This window comes from Dysidea avara, chromosome 11 (assembly GCF_963678975.1).
Source record: "Dysidea avara chromosome 11, odDysAvar1.4, whole genome shotgun sequence".
Taxonomy (NCBI): Eukaryota; Metazoa; Porifera; class Demospongiae; order Dictyoceratida; family Dysideidae; genus Dysidea; species Dysidea avara.
In genome coordinates, this window is record NC_089282.1 from 11,105,319 (window position 1) to 11,130,519 (window position 25,201).

The 25,201-nt window shown below is 37.4% G+C and overlaps 2 protein-coding genes across 2 annotated transcripts; one reads left to right on the plus strand and one right to left on the minus strand.

The window, feature by feature from the left end:
- Nucleotides 1-10,015: 10,015 nt before the first annotated feature.
- LOC136238104 (valacyclovir hydrolase-like) lies at nucleotides 10,016-11,243 on the minus strand. The gene has a single exon (XM_066028433.1). It carries the CDS (start codon nucleotides 11,183-11,185, stop codon nucleotides 10,307-10,309), a length of 879 nt encoding a protein of 292 aa, XP_065884505.1. The 5' UTR covers nucleotides 11,186-11,243; the 3' UTR covers nucleotides 10,016-10,306.
- Nucleotides 11,244-16,873: 5,630 nt separating this feature from the next.
- LOC136238659 (transient receptor potential cation channel subfamily A member 1 homolog) lies at nucleotides 16,874-22,958 on the plus strand. The gene is made up of 17 exons (XM_066029232.1): nucleotides 16,874-16,990; nucleotides 17,455-17,595; nucleotides 17,708-17,878; nucleotides 19,896-20,086; nucleotides 20,144-20,284; nucleotides 20,452-20,696; nucleotides 20,761-20,842; nucleotides 20,970-21,146; nucleotides 21,194-21,267; nucleotides 21,316-21,498; nucleotides 21,546-21,719; nucleotides 21,772-22,023; nucleotides 22,112-22,201; nucleotides 22,253-22,433; nucleotides 22,489-22,540; nucleotides 22,602-22,707; nucleotides 22,758-22,958. The coding sequence occupies exons 1-17, from the start codon at nucleotides 16,972-16,974 to the stop codon at nucleotides 22,834-22,836; spliced, it is 2,358 nt and encodes a 785-aa protein (XP_065885304.1). The 5' UTR covers nucleotides 16,874-16,971; the 3' UTR covers nucleotides 22,837-22,958.
- The last annotated feature ends 2,243 nt before the right edge of the window (nucleotides 22,959-25,201 follow it).

A 25,201-nucleotide genomic window follows, 5' to 3' on the forward strand; every position in this document is an offset into this window, starting at 1 on the left:
ATAAAAGGGTTTGGGGTCATTTTGAAGACATTCATGTGTTTGACTATGCCTAACCAATACTGCCAAGCTGCTGTGAGGGAAAAGTGAAGCTAGTATTTGGGGGATATTTTTGAGCAAGAAAGCTCAAATCCTCCATCATCCTGATTACAGTGGAACCGCTCTTATCCAGGCAGTCTGGTACCTACTACTTTCTGCATTTCAGAAATGTTTGTAACTAAGAAACAAATGCTAATATGCTGAAATAACTGCTTCAAACGCAAACAATTATTGCTATCAATTGAGCTTAATGGAGTGGACTGGGATACACATGAATCACTTGATATCATACAGTTGGCACAGTACTGTATATTGGGAATCATGGAGGCTTGGGCTTTTCTGCAAGAGCCCATGGGAGTGACCATGCATGAATGCTCTCTGTAGTGACTTCCCCTCTACCCACTAAACTGTATAGTGCAAATTGATAGCAATAATTGTTTGCATTTGAAACAGTTATATGAAAGCTGAGTAAGAGCCTGAGTTATTCAACCTTAAACACTGATCAGTGTTTAAGGTTGAATAACTCAGGCTCTTACTCAGCTTTCATATAGTTGTACTTACAATTCTATTCAGTTTGTTTGCTCTGTTTTGTAAAGCATTTCATCTCAAAAATAGACATTCATGAGCACTGTAATCTAAGGGAGAATAATACTGTACTTCTTGTATAGAGTTTAAGAAACACAAAATCAAGAGTGGAAAGTTTTTGTCCAGGAATACAATATTATGTGAATTGTGTGTTTAGTGCCACTGTAGCCCATCTAGAGCTCTTGGGGGTATGTAATTTGGTCTGAAGCTCACCATTATGACACTTGTCCATTCTGTACCCCAGGTATTGCCTACCCCTCTACTCCTTTGTGAGAACTCGTAATCCAGCAACACTGGTGAAAAACCTATCTAAAATGGTAGAATTTGTTTCTTATACTCTAGATGGTCTAAAAGGCCATAAATGTCCTATCTCATCTGCATAGCTGCCAAGGTTGGTGAGTTATTACCATTCATAATATAAAATACTGTTTATCTAGGAATGTAGAATGTGCCCAAAAGGTGCATGCTTTCCTTTCATGTGACCTTTTCAAACTCAGGTCACATGTACATTTACCATGTTGCTGTGTTCAAACCATTCATAGCCTTCATAACAACCTTATTAACAATATCAGTGCTCTGATAACCAGGACATCGGACAAATTAACTAATGTTTGATCATGATTGTATTTGGCAGGACCCTTGTTTGCTAGGAAATTAAACATTCAAGCCACCCAAGAGAGTGACCACAATTGTAGCAATGCCAACCACTCTGCTGTACAGAAATCTGACAAAATCACTTTAATAGTCTCAGCACATACTGTCTTACATCAGAGAATGCCTACTACAGGCAACCACCTGTGTCTATGAAAGTATAAATATGTCCATAGAAGTTTGGAATTGTCAGGACATTTAGTAAGAATTGCTATCAGGAGCATTGCAATATAGTAAAAATCAACAGTGAAAAACTCCTAAGAAGTGATTATTTGCTGCTTAAAAAAATACAATATCTAACAAGAGAATCTGTTTTTCCCAATCACATACAACAAATTAGCCTGTTTCTTTGCCAGCTCCTGGATTCACCCAACTAGCTACATTCCTTGTAATTAGTACTATACAGCTGTCCATAAAGCAATCAATTACCACAGTAGCTAGTTACAATAGTTACATGGTTTCTAGTAACCAGGCTTTAAAATGTTCTACAATATTTGCACCATATATGCTACAGCCAAATTAAGTAGACACACTGTACTCCATGACTCAAACTATGTAACAGACAGAATCTTAGTTGAAACTGAGCAGAAATGGCCAATTTGTAAGTAGTTAACTAATATTTGGGGAAGTGTGTATAATTATGTACAGTTGTGCACAGTGCTTTTCTTCTCTTGGTACAACATCTGAGTGGAATAATACAAGCATGTAAGTAATTAGTAACTTATCCACTAGTTACTTTTACAAAAGCAACTGAACTAATTATAATGTATATACATACATAGGATAAAAGTAATGAGTAACTAGAACTAGTTACTTTTTTTGATGTAGCTAATTACTCCAATTCTGCTGGTATTATGCTAAAATCACCATAGATATAATAAAACTGGAGCCTGGGCTCAGTGCACATACTTGCCATCTTGAACTCATACCTACCCACTAGATTACTGTACTTTGATATCAGTTGAAGTATATGCAGTCACATTGTGTTTGATGTATATACATTTACACCTTCCTAATCACCATGCCCAGCTGGGTGCATGACCACGTTCCTTAGTGCAATCAGCTACAGCTTTGCTGCAGTAAACAAGATATGGCAACCGTGCTGCACTGTTTACTCAAGATAAGCAATGAGGTCAAGATATTCTAATAAAGCAGTCACGGCCACAAGTGTACATTGCTACTAATTAAAAAACCAATGTTTCACTACTTGTTTCACTGGGACCTCCATTTTAAACAAATAATTTCATTTAATAGTGCATTAAGTTGATACTGTAGAAAGTTAAAAACACAAATTACACAAAAAATCAATGACATATGTTCTTTTTTAAAAGTCTACCTATGGCTGTATCTACTTATAACTATACCATATAAGGTCATTGAGTGACAACTCATTGAAGTTTTACAAGGTATTGTTACACAAAAGATAATAATGACAAATTTATCAGCTGCTATTATATCCTTTGCTTCCTCAGGATAGCATTTTCATCACTAAGGTAAAATTTAGTACGTAAAGAATAATCCTGCAAAACTTGAATTATTTTAGTTCTGCCAATGTAATTATTATGAAGGTCAAGTATTTCCAAGCTTCTATTATAATACACAACAGCTACTATGTCATCTACTGCTTCTTCAGTAATTTTGTTGTTATTGATGTATAATTCAGTAAGTGAAGAAATATTCTGTAATGCTTTAGCTATTTTTATGGCATCTGTTGCTTGCAAATAATTATAACTAAGGTCAAGTATCTGTAACTTTGTATTACTCAATATAACAGCTGCAATGTCATCTGATGCTTCACTACAAAAGAAGTTTCTACAAACACGTAATTCTAAAAGTGATGAAACAGTCTGTAAAGCCTGTGCTATTTTGATTATCCCTGATGCGTGAAAATAATTATAACTAATGTTAAATTTCTGTATTTTAGTATTACTCAGTAGAACAGCTGCTACATCATCTTTTGCTGTGTACAGGATACCACTGTTATTGATGAACAATTCAGTCACTGAACAAATATTCTGTAATGCTATTGCTATTTTTATCATACCATCTGTTTCAAAATGATTATGACTAAGGTTAAGTTTTTGTATTTTAGTATTATTTAAAATGACAGCTGCTATATCATCTGCTGCTTCACAGCTAATGTTATTTTTGCTAATGTATAATTCGACAAGTGATGAACCAGTCTGCAATGCCTGTGCTATTTTCACTATACCAGATGTGTAAAAACAATTACCACTAAGGTCAAATTTTTGTAGAAATTTGTTCCTAAGTATCATGGCTACTATATCATCAGCTACACTTGCACCAATTTGGTTGTCATTGATGAAAATTTCAGTAAGTGTAGATAGATTTTGTAATGCTTTCGTTATTGTTACTGCGCCAACATCTGTTAAAAGATTTTTACCAAGACCTAGTATTTGCAGTGTACTGTTTTTTCTTATAACACCTGCTATATCATCTGCTGCTTCTTCAGCAATATGGTTGCCATCAACATATAATCGGGTAAGTGTGAAAACATTCTGTAATGCTTTTGCTATCTTTTTCATGCCAGCTGTTGAGATATAATTTCCATCTAGATCAAGTTTCTGTAAGTTACTATTATTCAGTATGACAGCTGCTATGTAATCTGCTGCTTCTTCAGTAATATTGTTGCTATCAATGTAGAATTCAGTGAGTGAAGAAATATTCTGTAATGCCTTTGCTATTGTTACTACACCAGCTGTATTAAACCCATTACAACTTATGCTAAATTTCTGCAACTTACTATTTTTCATTATAACATTTGCTATGTCAAGTGCTGCTTCCACAGTAACACAGTTGTTATCTATGTATAACTTAGTAAGTGAAGAAATTTTCTGTAAAGCTTTTGCTATTTTTATTACACCAACTGTTTGAAGATGATTATCACCAAGGTCAAGTATTTGTACTTTACCATTATTCAGTATAACAGATGCTATATCATCTGCTGCTTCTTCAGTAATATTGTTGTTATTGATGTACAATTCAGTAAGTGAAGTAATACTGTGTAACGCTTTTGCTATTTTTATTATACCAACTGTTTGAAGATAATTATCACTAAGGTCAAGTATTTGCACTTTATTATTATTCAATATAACAGCTGCTATATCATCTGCTGCCTCTTCAGTAATATTATTGCTACTGGTGTGTAATTCAGTAAGTGAAGAAAGGCTCCGTAATGCTTTAGCTATTTTTATTACACCAACTGTTTGCAGATCATTGCCACCAATGTCAAGTATTTGTATTTTATTATTATTCAATATGACAGCTGCCATATCATCTGCTGCTTCTTCAGTAATATTGTTGTTATTGGTGTGCAATTCAGTAAGTGAAGAAAGGTTCTGTAATGCTTTTGCTATTTTTACCATATCAACTGTTTTTAGATCATTGACACCAAGGTTAAGCATTTGTAATGTGCTACTGCTCAGTATAACAGCTGCTATATCATCTGCTGCTTCTTTAGTAATATTGGTGTTCTTGATGTACAATTCAGTAAGGGAAGAAGCATTTTTCTGTAATGCTACTGCTATTTCAGCTGCTTGCAATTTACTTCCATCAAGGTGAAGTACTTCTAATTTACCGTTATTTAGAATAACATCTGCTATATCATCTGCTGCTACTTTAGTATTAATGAAGTGCAATTCAGAGAAGTTCTGTAATACTTTGGCTATTTTTATCACGTCAATTGATTTATCACCAACGTTAAGTATATGTAATTTATTGTTATTCAGTATAACAGTTGTTACATCATCTGTTGCTTCTTCAGTGATATCGATACTGTTACTAACAGTGTATGTTAACTCAGATAGATAAGAAATGCTCTGTAATGCCTTTGCCATTTTTAAGATACCATTTGCTTTAAAAATATTATCGCCAAGGTTAAGTATGTGTAACTTACTATTATTCAGTATAACAGCTGTAATATCATCTGTCGCTTCTTCAGTAATATTATTGTTATTGATGTGCAACTCAGATAAAGAAGAAATGTTCTGTAATGCTTTAGCAATTTTAATCATACCAGCTGCTTTGAAAATATTATTACCAATGTTAAGTATTTGTAATTTACTGTTATTCAGAATAACAGCTGCTATATCATTTGCTGCTTCTTCAGAAATATTGTTGTTATTAATGTATAACTTAGATAGAGAAGAAACATTCTGTAATGCTTTTGCAATTTTCATCATACCTGCTGCTTTAATGATATTATCACCAAGGTCAAGTATTTGTATTTTACTGTTATTCAGTATAACAGTTGCTATATCATCTGCTGCTTCTTCAGTAACATTGTTGTTGTTGATGTGAAACTCAGATAGAGAAGAAGTGTACTGTAATACCTTTGTAATTTTCGTTATACCTATTGCTTGAAAATTGTTTCCACCTATGTCAAGTATTTGTAGTCTACTATTATTTAGTATAACAGTAGCAATATCATTCACTGCTTCTTCAATATCATAGCTCTGATTAATGCATAACTTAGATAGGGAAGAAGCACTTTGTAAGGCCTTTGCTATGTTAACCGATGAAATCAGTCTACTGGAAGAAATGTGTAGCTTCTCTATGATCAGTGTAGGGGATACAGCAATTAATTGATTGTGCAACATTTCAATGTCAGTGTTTCCAAAATCACAACCAACAAATTTTAATTCATTTAATAGTTTATTATACATTAAAAGTATCAAAATTTGTTTGTAAGTATCAGCGTGTAACTTGCAATTAAAGAAATTCCATACTGTGACTGATGGTTCTAAACGCTGTGCCATTGCTAATTGTTTGCTGGTAGGATTACAAACTGCCAGGGTATCCTTCGTAACCACTACAACTGAAGTGTGATGATAAGTAGACAGAATGGCTTCAATATCGCCACTGGTGATGTTGCCTGTACTATGTAAAAATAATTCTTTTAGCATAACCACTTTATGAGTTACTAAAATGTTGAATACTTTCACTTGACAGTTAAAGAGATGAAGACACAGTGATGAAATATTACTGTAGTCAATGATGATACTGTTCCAATGATTGCTGCTTATAAAACAACTGCTAAGATATATAGATGATAAGAACTTGCAGCCATTACATAATAAAATTTTGATAATTTCTTCAGAAGTCATTGCATAAGCAATTAAAGTATTTTCTTCAACTAGTCCAATTTTCAAATGAAATCTATTGGCATTCTTGTGTGAAAACAATATATTAACAAAAGTCTCAATTATTCCTTCACTTTTGTGGCCGTACCACAAAAGATTTTGATTCCATGAGGTTACAGCTGGTACACAACTAGAACATAATGTTCTTATTCTTTGCATGAGGTTAAGTATCTCCAAGTTTGAAAGCTCACTACTTAGTAAGCATGTGTTTATCACTCCTTGTATCTTACTATCACTGACCACCAATACCATACCATCAGGAATATAACTTGGTAATAAAGCTAATATTTCATCAGCGTTTTGATCAGAAAGGGTGGGGTCATCAATTACCAAACTAAAATTATTGCCACACTGTGACATTGCACTGCAAACTACTGGCAAAAAAGTTGAACTTAAAGAACCTCCAAGAATGTGAATGTTCATTAATTTTTGGTTTCTAACCAAACTTTCTGTTTCAGAAACACTTAATCCCCATCTGCAACTTATCAAATACATGGTCTTAATGCCTTGAACTTTTGTGAACAACTCAAGCATCTTATTTTCATTTAATTTGTATGCAAACAAAAATGACCCAAAGAGCAGTGTTTACAACATGTAGATGTAAGAGAAATAGGCCTATAGTTGGATGCCAGGTTTCTGTTACCCTTCTTGTGGATCGGTACAATGTTAGCAGATAGCCAGTCTGTAGGAAGTGTCTGATTTTTAAGGCTTTGAGTGAAAATTACCTGTAGTACTGGAGCAATGATTGAGCTACAGAGTTTTAGTACAAAGTTAGGGATACAGTCAGGTCCAGGAGATTTATTAGTAGACAGATTGTTTAAAACATTTTCAATTCCTTCAGTAGAAAAACTAAGACTTTCAATTAGTGGAAAAGTGGTTTCTAAGTTTGAGAATGAAGTATTTTCATCTGTAAAGAAAGTAAAAAATTGGTTGTTCAATGTTTCAGCTTTCTCTTGTGGAGAGGTAATGCATTGCCCATCAACTTCTAAGGATGTTATGCTGGAGAAGTCTTTCCGCTGATGTTTAATCAGTGACCAAAATCTTTTACGATTATTAGTATGAGAATCATCAAATAGATGTGTACAATAATTATGATAGGCATCTTTCATTAAGTTATTAACCTCGTTTCTCACATGCCTATATGCAGACCAATCTGATCCTACTTGTGTGCGTTTAGCATGAACATATAATTTGTTTCGGAGTCTCATTTTTTGCTTGATAAACTGATTTAGCCAAGGAACATCTTTATGAGGCTTAATTACTTTAGCGGGTACAAATTTCTCGATGATATCAATAATATTAGTTTTAAAGATATGCCAATTATCTTGGATAGTTCGACGGTATGGATCGTGTTCAAAGAATTTTTCACAAAATTCATGCATTTCTGATATAATTCCATCTTTGTCAGCTTTGTGAAATTGGAATATTTTTCTTCTTTGTATTTTGTGCTTTTCTAAACTAGTGAGCACTTCAAAGCTCACAGCATCATGATCTGACATACCTGGAATCGTATCTATTTATTTATTATATTAGGTTGGGATATAAACACAAGATCTAATGTGTGATTTTCTCTAGTACATTCGTAGACTTGCTGTTCAAGTCCAAATTCATTTACTATATCTAGAAACATACTATTTACTTCTCTACCATACACTGGGTTTGCTCCAATTTGTCCAATGCTGTCTTTCCATATTATGCTTGGTAGGTTGAAATCTCCAGCTAGGATTAGATTGTTAACGTTGGTTACCATACTTAGGGCTGTTTTGAGATCTTCCATAGGATTAACATTATTGTCAGGTGGTCTATAAAATGAGCAGATACTTATGGGTTCTCCATGTACTGGGGAAACTTTTGCCCAGATCATTTCTGCGTTAGTAGTCATTGACACATTAAGGAAAGGAATACTTTGAGATATTGCCAGAAACACTCCTCCACCTCCACAACATCGATCCTTTCTAATGATGGAATAACTTTGTGGGAACACTTCACTACTCGTATATGTTTCATCTAAGTGAGTTTCACAACCTATAATAATGTCAGGCTTATGTTCATCAACCATGGCCTTCAACACAGCTCTCTTTCCTAAACTTCTTAAGCTACAACAATTTAAGCTGATTACTTTTAGAGAAGTTAAACAGGGTGGGTCATCTGAGGGAATACAGTGATTTTCATAATCAAAGGAAAGGGGTTTCGGATTATTTTCCTGATTAGATATGTGCTCAACATTGTTATCAAAGTCAAGGGTATGGGGATCCGTGCAGGGAGGGGAGCTAAAACTGCCCCTTCCGCTGCACAATCTTGCCGTTTTTTATCTGGTATCGGTTTCTGTCTTTGTTTAGTTCTTTCACGTCAAGCCGCAACTTCTTGTTCAGTTCCTGTTCCCTAGGTGTCATATCAGGTGAAATAAATATGTTCTTGGTTTCTTGTTCTCTACGCAACTTGAATGTGTTCCTTAGTACATTAGCCTTCTCAGATTCAGTGGAGACAGTGATTCTTAGTAACCTTGGTCTATCTCCACGTTTCCCAAGCCTGATTGCATTAGTTATAGAGGGAGTCACTTCCACATGTTTTTGAAGTAAGTCATTCATTTGTTTGATGTCTTCCTTCTTCAGATCCCACCCACTACTCAACGCAGACTCATAGGCGGCGGAAGAGGGGGTGCTGGGGGTGCTCCAGTACCCCCAACTATTTTACTGGGGGTGTTGAGCACCCCCAACTCAAAGCTGTATTGCGTAATAGTCGTCACATGAACTTTCAGAAACTTGTCACTGAATCACGATCGAAATACTCTAATAGAGCAATCACCCTAATACAACAGTCAAGCATGTAGTAAAAGTACTAGTATTTGATTAACAGCTAAAACCACGAAAAATGTCTCCAAATTCAATCTCCTGACACTTAATTTTCCCTGGGGGGGCATGCCCCCAGACCCCCCTAAAATTAGCATGCTTCGCACACCTACTACTACCACCATAAATTTTGGGCAGTGGGCACCCCCAACTGTAGCACCCTTCCGCCTCCTATGGTAGTGGGTAGGGTTTGGGCACGAGACTATCTGTTAACTACTTAATCACGTGACCCCAACACAAGATCGAGATACTTTAATAGAGCAGTCAGTTAAATACTTTAATAGAACAGTCACCACACAACACTATTGAGAATCCTCCATAGTTACGTTGCTGAGTATGTATCTACAACACTATCCCATGCATGGACACACTTGCTAAGGATATTTTGCAAATAAGATATTAATGCACATGATCTTGTGTATGCCATTCTTTTAGGTCCATAATAATTAGCTAGCTGAACTACTCATGAACTAGCTAGCTGAAGTACTCATACCACTTGTAAGTAATAAGTTCATGTATACACATGTACAGTATACACTTAGCAATCCATAATTATGTAAATAAATTAATGATTCACACATCTCTGTTGTATGTGCATATATACAATGCCTGAACAGCTTGGAACATACGTAGCTAGTTTAATACTGTAAATCTGGAAGCATTTGTATGAAATTAACTTTTGCGTTTGTTGCAACTGAAAAAAAATAGTGAAAGACTTGGTTTCATGGAAAGTCAATGGCAAGCAACAAAATATTGTAGAAGTTTATTTCACAAAGTCACACAATTCATTACAAAGGTTTGAGCACACTAACATTTCTGGCAGTGCGTTCTGACCAATGCACGTCTCTTCCCCATATGCGTATGATCTGACATGTGTATACTTGTACAAGATAAAATGTGTGTTACAATATAAATTGTAAAACACTAAAAACATACCTAAAGCTACTTCATTTTTAGCAACTAATATGTCTGCGTAAACTACGTAAAACAGAAAATGTCCATCATGATCAGAGTATTTTAAGTTTAATGTTTCCTGACAAAATCTTCCACAATTTTGTTAAATTCTTCTGAATATCGCAGGTGGATGTTGTGTTTCCCATCTGGAAAGTTGTGCCTGACAGATCCCTTAATGTTCTCTAACAGGTGATCTGGATGGAAGTTAGGTACCATTGGGTCCTTCATACCATGCAGGATTAAAGTTGGACATGTGATATTACTCAACATGTGGTTGCAGATATTCCCATCAGACTGTTGAACATCTTTAATCATATCACACCATCCGTTCCAAAGTTCGTGAAGACCTTCTTTGCCATACTCTTGTTCTAAAGGTTCTCGCATTTTCTGGCTCCATTTGGAAAGATCCCTGATAGCTTCATAACACTCAACATCCTCCTTGGACACATATGAATTAGCTCCCCATATTACCAGGCTTCTGATGGAGTTCGGAAAGAGAGCTGCAAGTATCATCCCTGAAATTCCTCCATCACTCCAGCCAAGTACTGAGAATTTCTTAACGTTCAAGGCATCCATAAGGCCTTTGGCATCCCTTGCATCGCTTTCAAAAGAGCTTGTGCCAGAAAAGTGTCGTTTTGGTGGCCTGGAGTTGCCATATCCCCTTGGATCAAATCCCACAACCCTTAGTCCTTCACGTGAACCAAAGTAGTCTAGCTGCGGAGCAAAATCTGACTTAGTGGTGCCCATAGCACCAGCGATACACACCAGAGCGTGGTCACCATTTCCTCTACTATCGTAGAACAACTCCACCCCATTCACCATCTTCTTACCAGACGACATACTTCTGGAGCTGGTAAAAACCGTGGCAGCCCTAAACACAAAGTTTGAGGTACACTTGGATCCCAACAAAGATACAGTAAACGCTCCCAACAGCTTTTGAGCCATCATTGACTTCAATCCTCCTCGCTCGTACCACAATCGAATCCAACAAAATCGAGAACAAAATTCTTTGTTTGGTTCTGTCACGTGCAGCTAATAAGCTTATACGCTTCTAACCAGCGCTAATATAAGCTTTCCACCTTTAATTGGCTCGGTCCTCTGATTGCTCAGCTATCGAACAGGTCAATCCAAGCTATGGATCCATAGTCCATAGAGTGTATATGTCGAGATTAATGGTTTCAGGTACGCATCACTGCGGCCGTTTGAGCGACGTGCACACCCTGCAGCTGGTACTCCAAAAGGTGAAGTGCAGCAGTGTGTATAGGAGTGAATGTGAAAGGTGAGAATGTGTAAAGCTCGTAACAGTACATAGCGACGTACTCAAATAAGCATTACAGATGTAGCTAGCATGCATCATCTATGCTTGCATTCATTGTAGTTGCACGAGTAGTGTTTTTCACGATATTAATTGTCTTTCGGTTTCCCAGGGGTGCCAGTACCTCCAGTACTATAGATGGTAAAGTGCTGGATGTATTATTAAATCATAAGGGAATCAATGTGATGAAAGCACCTGGCCGGCCCTTGGATATTACAAGGTCAAGTACACCAATAATCACTTGGGATGAGACCTTGCCGGCACTGCACAAGCAGGTCAAAGCTGACCTAAGATCAGGTTGCCAGTTTCTCTTCAGCTGCTACTTCAATTTTGATGTATGCAGTTAGTCATTATTCATTATGAAGGAAGCCACCCAAAATAATCACAGCAACAGCAGGTTATTCTACTACAAGGATTATCAAAAGCCTTCTTAAAGCTTATGCTTACACTTTGCCACCTTCTGGAGTGGGAAGAAATGTTTTCTTAGCTGGAAATGATGGCTACTTTGTCTCAACATTGAAATGCTAGAGCACGTGATCAATTATAGCAGTAATGAATTTAGAGGCTGCATTATTATTATTATTATTAGTGCTTTACAGTGACCAGCACTGAAGGTCTAACAGCAACATGTGCTGCAGCCTTAGCATGCACGGTAGAAGGTGATGTGGGCCAGTTGAAAAGCAGTGAATGAACTTTGCCTGGCCTAAGTAGAGAAAAACAGGTGGAGTATCCATTATAAGGCTGGTCATCTGTATGTCATGGCTATCACGATTGTCTCACATAGCTCAAAACTAATAGCTCTAACAGTGCCAGTCTATGGTGACAAAACAACATCATTTGTGCTACTAACTATAATAGTGCTGTTGCTTAACTCCAAAATGGGAACCGAGCGGACAAAAGCTCCAAACTTTCACAGTGTATTCTTCTATATAGTGACAAATATTAATTTTGGGGTAGGAGCCACCTCCAAATTTAATATTGTTGCAACCACAGAAATATGAATTCATTATCAACTGCTCTATTAGAGTATGAGCGAACTTGGATTTCTTATATTGCTAAGAAAATGCAATCACCCTCCGCAGTTATTGTTTGCTGAGTACTGAGGAAAACTTGCACCTGCAGTCCCAACCCATGGAGCCTGCAAGCATTCTATATAGATTCTATTTTTTTTTTGAAACCACCATGAAGTTAGGTGTTACAATAATACGTACAATTCCTCGGTCACATAAAGTCAAAGTAGGTATGCCAAGCATGGATAAAAAACAATTAAATTAATTAGTCCAAGTTGGATTGCTGCGAGCAAAGAATATTCTCCGGGACACAGTAATAGCAATTGCTGCTGCTCTATCAAGTGCTGTTTTGGAATGAGATAGACTTTGATTGAAACGTTTTTATTGCCGTAATGGTTTCATCAATGGCCAAGGCAGCCAATTTCTACAGTGTAGTACTGACTCACGAAGCCCAAATGATCAAGCTCAGCAACGATTTGTTGGTACTCAGGCTTTCCTTCTTTACGCTGACGGGCAGCAGTAAGATCAGTGTGAGAACTAAATGGGGACTCAGAGACAAGCAATGACACAGTTTTCAATATTTATTTATTAATATTGATACCAGCTGGGCATGCAAGCAGCTCTGATGTAACTTATGGAATCTATTATATTCATACACCAGTGTCAAAAGCAGCTAGCACTATACGGAAAGTTTTTGATTGCTGTCCCTCCCCAGACTGGTTTTCTTTATAGCTATAGTTAAATGTACATACATGTATACTTATTTTATTGTTGTACTCTTTTCACACTTCCTTAATTGCCATGCCAACACAGGTGTTAATTCACTAACCCTGTATTTATGTAATTTTATGTGTCTCATTATTCAATATATATTAGTAATGGTTCATCTTTCTGCGCATGCCCACGAGGTTTAATTAAATCAGAGAGGCCGGACAGACGAAACGAAGATGAGTTTTGTAATAAACTGTGCGATGACTTCTAAATCAGTGGACAGTCAAATTATTGACTGGAGAATTCAAGGACTGAATCCACCATCAATTACCTTTCGAGAATTCTTCAGCTTCAACCTGGCAAACGCGCTGAAAGAATCAAACTACAAGCAGCTCTACGCAGTGTATGTTGGAAAGACTAAGGTCGACTTCGACTTGGTGGATATGGATCTGCGCATGTATGATGTCATGTTGATATTTGGACGTTACGTAAAGTTCGTAGTAGAGTGAACTGGCTCACAAGTCGTCACACAGTTTGTCGGATCACTGATATATGACTAAGTAGCTATGCATTGTACTTTTATGCATGATAAATCTTTAGAATTTAAAAGTACTATATAGCCACTACATGTAGCTAATTATACAATTCGTCCAAACTGACTTCTGGAATTAACGACTAGCTTATAATTACTCGTAGTTAGATTTCAGTTTCCTGTAAACTACACTGTAGCTAGCTCTAGCTATACACAGGTGTTAATTCAATAACCCTGTTTGGTGGTCGCATGTGACCGAGGACTCATTTATGTAGTTTTTTTATCTGTCTCATTCAATAATGATGGTTCATTTCTCTGAAATTCACTTGCATAAAATAAGCCAATCAACACAATAAAATTGGGTAGATTCAATGAAGTAACAATATTGCATGGAAATCTCATGTCAGCATAATGGTAGAATGAGTATCTCACTTCAGGCAGACTTTTGTGTAAAGTTAAGCAACTTTACTGTATCATGTATTGGAGCGAGGAAAAGAATTGAGAGCCATGCCTCCTTTGCACCTTTTTGTTGTAAGGTACATGGATAGTATGAAATTATTTGTTTATTTGTAATTATTTATTTATTTGCCAGTTTTCCAGCTGTTAAGTATAATGATTAATAATTATTATTGTTTTTACCAGTGATCACCTGTTTTGCAGTTAATTTCTGTTCATTTTAGTCTAATAATCGTGCATGCACATTTTTGATTGTCATGTGGTCTTCTTTGTGGGTCCCTATGGTGCTCCTTGCATGTAACTACCCTAATAGAATAATAGCTGTGATGGTAGTCTTTGGTAGACCAGATCTAGGTGATACTTGATTGATTCCCTACTTCGGTGGCCTCCCCAAAGTTGGCTTCGAGTGTGGTGCTTGACCGGAATCTGGGTGGCCTGCAGATCAGGTGATCAGGTCACGATGGGGTTGGCTTTTTTCAGCCCTTCTAGGTATTTGTCCCGTTTCACTTTAGGATATTTAGCTCAAAGATTTTTGCTTAGGCTCCTTGGCTATGGGTAAACACCTCATACAGGCTCTGCCTTCTGTGTACGCCCTCCAGTGCCTAACTGGTAAAGAGGATAAGAATAAGAATAAAAAAAGAATAGTTACTGTGTAAGTAGCACAGCTGATATATCACAGGAAAAAGAAATGCTAATCATACACATACACTGACTTAATGACATCTGTACATTTGTTTTAGCATAAATAACCTTTTCATATGCATGTAACTAGGTGATCATCATCTGTGACAGCTTCATGGTGCATGCATCAATTGTATATATTGTTTATTTTCACTGCGATTGTCTACTGGTACGTACTTTCAGAATAAAAGCTATATGTGTGCATTGGCAGCATTGCGATAACATGTTGATACACACAAAGCAGAGTAATGATTCAAATACATCATAATGTTTAAAGGACTGCATGGGTACGTAGCTATAGCAGACTTGTAAAAATTAGCACATAAAGGAGTTTATATACTTGTAATCAGAAGGTATGTATTCTATAGATAGCTCAGGGCCAGAGCGTTTACAAGTGTATAGCAAATTACTTAGTGAGTCAGGCATATGGAGTAACTGGAATTCCCCTAATATAGGTCGATATAAAGCATATTCATTGGCATTCTCTGTATGTCACAAAATTAGAGCTAGCCACAATTATAGCTAAATTTGGTATGAAACTTGACGCATATCCCATAATGAATCCCTAAAGCAACCCCAAATGTATTCATACGTATATAGCTCGGTAAACATGCAAGCCATAAGCGACTCACTGCGACGAGATCTTGTGCTTGCATGCGGTTGCAGATCACTACTGTAGTATACAAGGAATTACGATTATCCGTGGTCGAAATCCTGTTACGAATCTCCACCCCAGAGATTGGCAATATGTTGATCATAAACTATTCCGTCCGTTCCAAGCCACAATACGAACTACTTCTTGATTGGAAGATTCAAGCTCTGGACCCATCAAAGTGCACTTTCCGTGATTTTTTTAATGATAATCTACTGGGAATTGTATCACGTGAGCAGAAGAAGCAACTGTGTGCAGTGTATGTTGGGAAATCCAAAGTTGATGCTGATCTAACTGATGTAGACTCGCCAATGGGTGATACCATTGATGTGTTTGGACATTATGTACAGTTTTATGTTGAATGAGTTGTACATGAGTTTTACCAGTTCGGAACTGGTGGATGCTGGTATGCATTTGGCCACATAAAATTACTGTTTACCCCCACCTGTGTTGGTAGTATGTGCATTCCATACTGTGCACATGAATGATGTTTAATACCATGCATGCCGCATGACTATTGGCTAATATACAGCCGTTATTATAGCTAATATGATAGTAACTGGCTGATTAAGCTTGTATTCTGAGTCATGTGAGCTACAATAACTGCTTAACTTTGTTTGATTATATTAGTGTATAAGAAGAACTTGAACCCTTATTTTACTTCTTTAATCACTTTAACTTCCTTTTATTTCTCTGCCTGCTGTATTGAGATCCTTGGTTCTTGGTGATCTTGTGCACAGTCATTGATGTGAAAGGATAAGTTCGGAACAGACTGGCTATGCAATTTCTAATTCAATTGATATGCAACGCAGGAATGCTGTATTTGTTATGATGACTTCCATTGTAGCAAGATTAGGCAGAGTTTGCTTCTCTACCACCAGAATGTAAGATAGTGTGGATCTGTAAGTGATGACTTACAGATGCAGTTATTAATGATGCTAATGGTTTGATGTGATCCAATATATTTTTTCTCCCTGGTCAAAAAATATAGACATTTTTTGTTTTAAAAGGTTAGACCCCTCTGAAATAGTTTTAAAAAACTATTGAACTGGATGGTCCACTTTTACGGGGATCCAAATTTATTTGCAAATGTAGCCCCAAGTAAGTATAGCTAGATTATATAGTTATAGTCTCTCTGAAAGCTGGTAAGTCAGGTGCAAATATATTTATAGTTTCCCTGTAATTAATTATTGCACTTCAATTACTGACCACATCAAAAAGTCATATTTAGCTAATTCAAGGATTTATAACCAACAATGCTATTTATAAATTCAAATCAATTATTAGGCGCCTGCGCGAAATATCTTTACTGCAAAAGGCAAGACTACAGGAGACCACCTGGTTGTACAGTTGATCTCGTAAATAACACAGTACACAATGGATAGATCTCATGAAGGTAGACTTGTTATTTTGTGTAATACTTACTATCAGAGTTCGACCAGTCGTAACTAAACAGGTGTACGGCAAGGCGGATAGCTAGCTGTATAGATGGCTATCGATCACGAGATCTGTACAAAGGGTATGCGTTCTTGAGCGAAGAATTCACTAAAGCAAACAAGCAGGCATATATACACTGGAACTATATGATACATATTTTCAATAGAGGTTGCAACTGACTACTGCCAAATACGGTAAAGTGTCTGAAGCCAGATAAAAATATCATTGTAGTGATAGTTGCACAGCTTTCAACATCTCAGTACTTGATGCTGAGACTCAGTACTGGATACTGAGACTCAAGTATGTAGTGTAGCTACAAGGTGTTATAGCATTGGCCCAGCATTTGTCTGAAGGTCGTGCATATAGCTAGTATGTCTTAGTAGTGTGTATTCAATATAAAATACTTGCTTGCTGAATATACAGGTGTTGAGTTGCAGAGCTTCAAAAGACTGGACAATGTATCTGATGAAGCGGCTAACACTAACCAGCAAGAAGATGAAGCTAATGATGAGGACGACATTGATTTACCAATATCACCAGCTGCTGCCACTGCTAACACTGAAGGTAACTATTATTGTAAATGAAAATGTAATGCCTATATATATATAGCTATTGTACTGTACTGTACTGTATTGTATTGTATTGTTCACTGTATTGTGATCTGCCTTGTGCTAAGGTGTTGAGGAGGAAACAACTGATGGCAATTTACAAAGTCAAGAATCAGAAGATAATCCAGTTGACATTGATGATGATGATGATGACGAGATTGATTTATTGTCACCAGCAGATGTTGACATCAGAATGGCACCCAAATTGTTGCGATTACAGTTTCCTAGAATAGACGAAGGTACAATGAGACTTTTACATAATTATGTAACCTATGAACTGGTGTTATAGGTTATCCCAGTTTCATTACAACTTCCATGCATTCGCTTGAAGCTGTATTATTACTATGATGAACACCGAGCAAAATATCAAATTTCCACATATCAAATTTCCACCAAATATCAAATTTCCACCATATAGCTACGAGCTTCTTCTACCTTGTCCCTACATAGTTTCCCATGCACTTGATCACACTAAGGTCATCAGGTGTTATTGGTCCTATTTCTTGGCGCACACTGAAGTTATAATACAGTTCCAAGCTGAAATTAAGTCTTAAATTGGTGAGAATTTGATGTTTAAATACAGGTTGAATGCAGAGAAGATCTCAGATCTCAGCTGTTGTGGCACTTTTGGCACATGCCTAGACTGCATGTACGTTGTTGGGGATCAAATCACCACTGGGTCTGGGATTTCTCTGCATTTTCCATGTTTTAGTTATGTTTCTGACTTCCTGTATTCACAGGCTTTAAACCTTTTCGCAGGTCCCTAGTGGAATGGCATTCACTGAATACATGACTGGGTCCGAGAAAAATGGTCTTATCGCCCATGACAGCAGATTTGATTTTTTTTTCACCAAGAACACAAAGCTACATAAATAAACTATCAAATTTCATAATCAAAACAAGGTAAACTTGAGTGGTCTGCTTTTGCTGACTGCTTTTCCCAAACATGGTGGTGATCCGTACAAGCAGTCTGGAGCTCAAATGGAGCTCTTTCCAGCCCGGGGATAGCTGTATGTGGCTGTACAGCTCTGCAGTGTTGAATAAAGACCTGTGCTGTAAATGTCCTTTCATTTTAGCCAGTTTTGAGACCTGAATGGCCCATAACTTGGCCTAATTCATCCCTATGCCTTCGTCTTTAATTTTTAGGAGTCTCTTGCCCTCCTCCGGCCCCTGCCATTCACCCCTTTTGAGCTCACTTGATACCGTCAACCTCAGTTTAAAATCTATCTAAAATGGCAGGAAACTTAGCTGTTGGCTACTTGTACAGTGGATACTCTGGAAGGTAAGGAAATGGTAAATAGGTGACAAGACTGGTTTTCCCAGACTGCAACTGGGTCGTACAGTGGCGGATCTAGATGGGTTTCTGGGGTTTCGACAGAAACCCCCTTTTAAATTTAGCTCAGTGGAAGTCTAAATATATAAAAATTGTTGTACTGGCAATTTGTCACATCAAACAACTATATACCACTGTATTTCAGTAGCATGCATGGAGCTGCACTTAACAGACACCATTTATAGCTATGAAACCCTCAGCAACACTTCACTTTTCATCTCTCACTGCATTAAAAACGATCGAGATACTCTAATAGAGCAGTCAAGTAACTACTCTAATAGAGCAATCAAAGCTACAGCTTATAGTCATCATCTTTGCCCTATATAGTTAGCTATAGTATTTATAGTTAGCTATAGTATTTATAGTTTAAAGCATTGGATTTATTATAATTGCTAACTAAAAGTAGCCTAAAATCCAATCTCAGGGCTTATAAAATCTCAAATTTTTCTGGAGAAATGTCATCAGATGCCTTATTCAGCTATACCAACTTTCAGAAACCCCTTTTAACAATCCTAGATCCGCCACTGTCATATATTGTGACTTTTGGAATAGCTATAACAATAAACAATGGCTAAGCTTGCAATTTTGGATTTGTGCTTATTAGTGTGGATCCCCATGACGGTGGACAGACCAAAAGCAATTGTAGAGACCTGGATCATTCACTTGGTCGGATGGCAAAAGGCATCCCTTCCTGCAGTAAAGCATAATATGTAAGTAGGATATAAGCGCTGTTGTTGGCTCACAAGGCCAATGTTAGAGAACCCTGACCCTGCCTGGTTTGTGAAAATATGAAATGTGCTGAAGTATGCAGTACACTGCATCAAGTATATGCATTGATTATATGACACACTCTGAATTGTGAAGTTTCACATGTAATAGCTGCACTGTAATAATAATAATACATATCTTCATGTTTGGTATAGTACATTCCAGTGATGTAGCTGATGTGATAAGGAGAAAACTTGAACGTCTTGATAGCATTGCTGCTACTAATGACAAAGGACCTCTTGATGCCTTTAGTGTTATTTATCAAAGTGGTTTAGCTAGACAGATATCATGGCAAGCACAAGTTGAAGAGGCTGTTAAAGATGAAAATGATGAGTTTTGGAGAAAGGTACAGAAGGAAGATAAGAATGAGGTGCATGCATGAACCACCATTCTTATATTTCAGACAGCAATAAAAACCCAACAACATAGCCTGAACCGAACTGATGCTATCTTTGAGGTGTACACTGACCGTATTGTGGAGAAAACTAAGAGCTGTGATAAAGGATTACTGTGGATCATTAGTCAGGACATCAGTGAATTTTCTGTACGTGTGTGCGTGCATGTGTGTGTGTGCGTGCATATGTGTGTGTGTGTGTGTTGTGTGTGTGTGTGGTGTGCGTGCGTGCGTGCGTGCGTGTGTGTGTGTGTGTGTGTGTGCGTGTACGTGTGCGTGTACGTGTGTGTGGTGTATGTACTTTAGTATTATTTCAGGCAGAACTCTTTGTCACACGATTGCTTTACCGAGGAGCTAACACATCTGCTGCAGATCGACAGCTGAACACATCCCTTCATCATGCTGCCAGGAAGGGCTGGACGTCCATTGTAAAGAAGCTACTGGAACATCACAGCCTGCCACTTGCCACAAATAAACAAGGATTGATTCCACTAGAGCTAGCCATTCTCAGTGACCACAATGACTGTGCCACCTTCCTCGTAAAGAGCATGGAACCGGAGAGGTAGACATGATCATGCTTTGTCCAATTAAGTATTCACCATGAGCTTTTCAATGTGGTGTTCTAGGGTTCGGCAGTTATTCCAAGGAGATGAAGAGGATCCTTGCAAACTACGATTTCATGTATTATTAGACAAGCCACACATGCAAGTGTGTATTCAAATACAATGAATGTTTAGCACCACACATAGGAAAACCATGCTTTATTACAGAGAAGAAATTTTCTACAAGTTATGTATGTGTGTGTGTGTGTGTGTGTGTGTGTGAATTCATATAGACAACAGTGTTAGCAATCCTGGACACAATGATTCAGCCACTAGAAGGAGAGCCAAACACTTACATTGTCTACTACCACATCCTTGATGGTGATCAAAATGGCCGTGCTCCTAACTGTAGAGCCTTCGACAGTTCAGAGAAATCTTGTCTGCACAAAATAGCCAAGAGCAATAACAAGGTATTCATCATGTGTGCTACACTAGATAATAGTGAATACTTTCATAGGAAGTTGTGTATCATGATGCTGTCCGACTACTGCTGAAGCGTAAATGGAAGAAGTTTGCTAGATTTAGATTCTTGTAAGTTGCTATTGGAAAGGATAACTTATTGATGTGCTTCGTATACAGGAATCAATTCCTTTTCTTCTTGTTTCACACGGGTGTCATGACACTGGCATTGGTTTTGGCAGCACGAGAAAATGATCCTAGTAATTATGATGATGGAGTAGACATCTTTCGTGGGATATGTGAAACTGTTTTTATCTGCTGTATCTTGTACAGTTTGGTTGTAGAGGGATATCAGCTGCGAAAGTGAGTGGCAGTTTATCTGCACTAAACAGTGACTTGATTTCATTTAGACACAAATGGCACTATTTCACTGATTATTTTAATTACCTGGATCTTGGTTCTGTTGTGTTTCCTCTGTTGATTATTCCATTTCGTATACCAAACTTCTCGGTCCAGTGGGTTTTTGCCTCTCTTGGATATCTCTGTCAAACTCTGCGTGGCTTCAAGTATGCAGCAGTGTTCAGGTACAATACTGTACAACATTGAATGTTTCTGTATATATTAGCTTCATTTAAGGTCTACTGGTGCTTATGTTCAAATCTTGATCAAAATACTTGTACAAGATATGGTACCATTTAGTGCAATATTTGGATTGTTTCTGTTCTCATTCACTGGCGCCTTTTATTTTGCGTTACGAGGAGAAGAATTCACTGACAGAACTGTGACTTCCAGTAACTGTTCATCTTTTGACGATGGAGCTGAAAACTGTGTTACTAACTTCACCACAACTGAGTCTTCTAGTTTAGACATTCATTCACATCTGACAATGTAAGTTCTGCCAACATTTAAATGCTACACTCACAATTACTCTAATGGAACATACAGTTTTTAGTTCATGTTTTTTTTTTTTACATAGGGAATATTATAATGTCATGTTTACTTACCTTCGAGTCATGATTGAAGCAGAGGATGTCATTGATGAGTACTTTGGCCCACAAGGCTATGAGTAGGCAGCATAGCTATGGTATTACTGAGTAAATCATATTGTTGTATACAGGTGGTTGAGTGTGATCATTTATGTTGTATTCCTGTTTCTGGTGATCACAGTTCTTTTGAACTTGTTGATTGCACAAATGTCAGACACCTACTCTAATGTACAAAGTGATGCTCAGAGATCTCTGGTGATTAATAGAGCATGGATTGTAGCCAGAGTGGAACATAACACTCTCCTTGCTTTTGTAAGAATTCTCAGTTACGTACGTGGTAATTAGGTTCAGATTATATAAATGATAGGATTATAGAAGGAGAAACTACAGGAGTTGTGAGATCATACGAAATCCTCATGGTAAGTAATGATATTCATTTTAAATGATGTGCTATTAGACATTCTGCACACATGTACACAGAACAATTAGATAAGTGGGAGGCTCCTCCACTCAATCAAGTTAGTAAAGAGTTAGAGAAAATTCGGAAGCTAATGAAACAACAAGAAGATGCTAGTAATGACTTTAGGTTAGCCACTTGTGATGGTAACATATTAACTATTTATTGTTAACATACAGACAGAATGTGATGCAGGTACTGGCAGAACAACAGAAACTAATCCAACAGCTTCTTACTAAAAATGAAGAACAACAGTGAGTCAGTGAAACATGTTTTTTCAACTCTTAATTATTTTGAAATAAATTTTTCCTTTGATTTATACATAATATTATATATTTGACACATTTTATCACTGTATTACCTGCTGTAATTCACCACTACATTTTGTGGTAGTTGTGTACCAAGAGTTACTGTGTAAGCAAACTCTTGTTTCTACCTGGCCATTTATCAGTGCTGTATGTGAACATTTAGATATTTAAGCAAGCATACACCAAGTGACTCTCATTTACTATTTGCACATCTTATTTTTATACTTACCTTCCCAATATTTTATTTTGAGAAAATAATTTACCAGATATACTCCTGTAAAATAATACATGCGTGCATGCACTGCACATTTCAACTGTAGAGCATTTATAATGATCTAGACTAGATACATTTTCCAAACCAAACCATATATCGGAGTGCTGCTGTCCATGAAAAGCTATTCAACTTATTATAACTGTACAATGTACATCATCCATTGATTGATTGAATGATTGATTGATTGATTGATTGGTTATTTTAACTCAGAATACTCAGCTAAGCAGTCATAGGTGGCGGAAGGGTGTTAGAGTTGGGGGTGCCCAAAATTTATGCAAGTAGTATTGGTGTGTAAGCACACCCAGCATACTAACTCTAGGAGATCTGGGGTATGCCCCACTGGAAAATTTTGAAATTTAAAGTGTTGAGGAGATTGAAATTTAGTGGTTTTCTAATTAGCAACTAATTAAATACTGTTATTTTAATACATGTATGCTTGACTATTGCAGAAGGGCGACTGCTCTATTAGAGCACCTTGATCTTTTCTGGAAACTTTGCAGGAGTCCATGTGGTGACTATTGTGCAATACACCTATACTGAGTTTGGGGTGCTGGAAACCCCCCTATGAAGCTGTTCTTCTACATAATTATACCATGATGGGTCTGCCAGCATGTCCTTGTGTCATGAAAGCAGAACAAGGAGGTTCTGTCAGCATTTCCAATAATTCAGTGTTGGTTCTGAAGTGAGAGCTGTTAGTACTATTATGCTCTGCTCTTATCTTCTGAAGGTATCTGTTTATCAGTGCAAAAAGTGTACATGAAAAGCATATCCCTTCAGGTTTCTCAATCCAACTGCTCCAGAAGGTTGGTGCTTATTGTACAGTCTCCAATTATTCAGCTGGTAAATGGATCTTCTTGTTCTACTTGGAAGAGCTCCCTGAGTACGTAGCCTCCATTTGGCTGGCATCTGTTATCTCCCTTGACTTCTGGACTGCAATTAAGTTGTTGATTTCTGGCATGTGGAATTCTGACAGGGTAATTCCATTTTTGTGTGCACCAGTCTCGAAAGTGCACATGCTACTTTCATCACACAGGTCCAGAGAATGAGTCCCCCCCCCCCATCTTGTTGACATGAGTCAGTGCAGTACTTACTTACTTAATATATGGGGATGCATCTCAGCTGTTGCCTGGCACATTTCTCCCCATCCTATGGTTGAGGAATCTGTCTCAATCACTATCTCTGGACAATATCCCTCCCATTCGGTTGGACACAGCAGTTCTTCTGTTGCTCTGAGATCTTGTTGCCAGTATGTTGATTTACCTTGACCTTCTGAGAGACTACAATTTCAATTGTTTTAACTGACAGTATAATGATTTGAGGCTGACAGAATTTCCTGGGTAGCGGCATTCAACTGCCCAGCCACTGTTCCATGCCTTAGCTAGTGCTTTACCTATTTATTTGATGCTTACTCTACAGAACCTATAGCTAGAATAAGGAGGCTGTCCATTGTGCTGTCACAAGTCTTTGTGCAAAAGATTTCATGCCAGGATCAGTCTTTCCTTATGCTATCTTTCTCCATTTAATGTTTATTGCACTACCCACTAGCACCAAAGCTCTCTGTCCATCTGCTCAATTGTATAGGTTACTACTGCACAGACAGATAAGAAGGCCTATGATTTTGAGTGACTGTTCCTGGATCCTATATACAGTATAGGGTCTTCAACCTTGGGTCTTTGCCCTACTTATAGACCTTCTAAGCTGTATTTTTACCACCTTAGGGACCTGTTTCAGGAAGTCCTCAATGAGGGTAGTGTGATGGTTCTTACCCTCCAGAAAATTTATTAAAATACAGGGGGCTACCATGAATCTTTGTCATAAAGTTTAGGGTCAAACTTCTGAAACTCCTTAGCCTCCTCTGCACCAAGTTGGTTATTGATAAATTACTATCATAACCTCCCACACCCACCATATCACTATACTCTACATCACAGGTTTAGTTACTGCTGGGTGTGCTGCCTTACCATTCAAGGTGGCCTGCATACCAAGCTGTGGCTGCAAATTAACCAATGGGAAGGGAAGGGACAGAAACCACAGTGTAGGG

What these genes read in the sequence shown, in the direction of transcription:
- LOC136238659 (XM_066029232.1), top strand. An exon ending in GATCATACGAAATCCTCATG is followed by an intron (nt 22,541 to 22,601) that starts GTAAGTAATGAT and finishes ACATGTACACAG; the next exon opens with AACAATTAGATAAGTGGGAG. An exon ending in GATGCTAGTAATGACTTTAG is followed by an intron (nt 22,708 to 22,757) that starts GTTAGCCACTTG and finishes GTTAACATACAG; the next exon opens with ACAGAATGTGATGCAGGTAC.
- LOC136238104 (XM_066028433.1), bottom strand. Translation starts at nt 11,185, where the DNA reads ATGATGGCTCAAAAGCTGTTGGGAGCGTTTACTGTATCTTTGTTGGGA.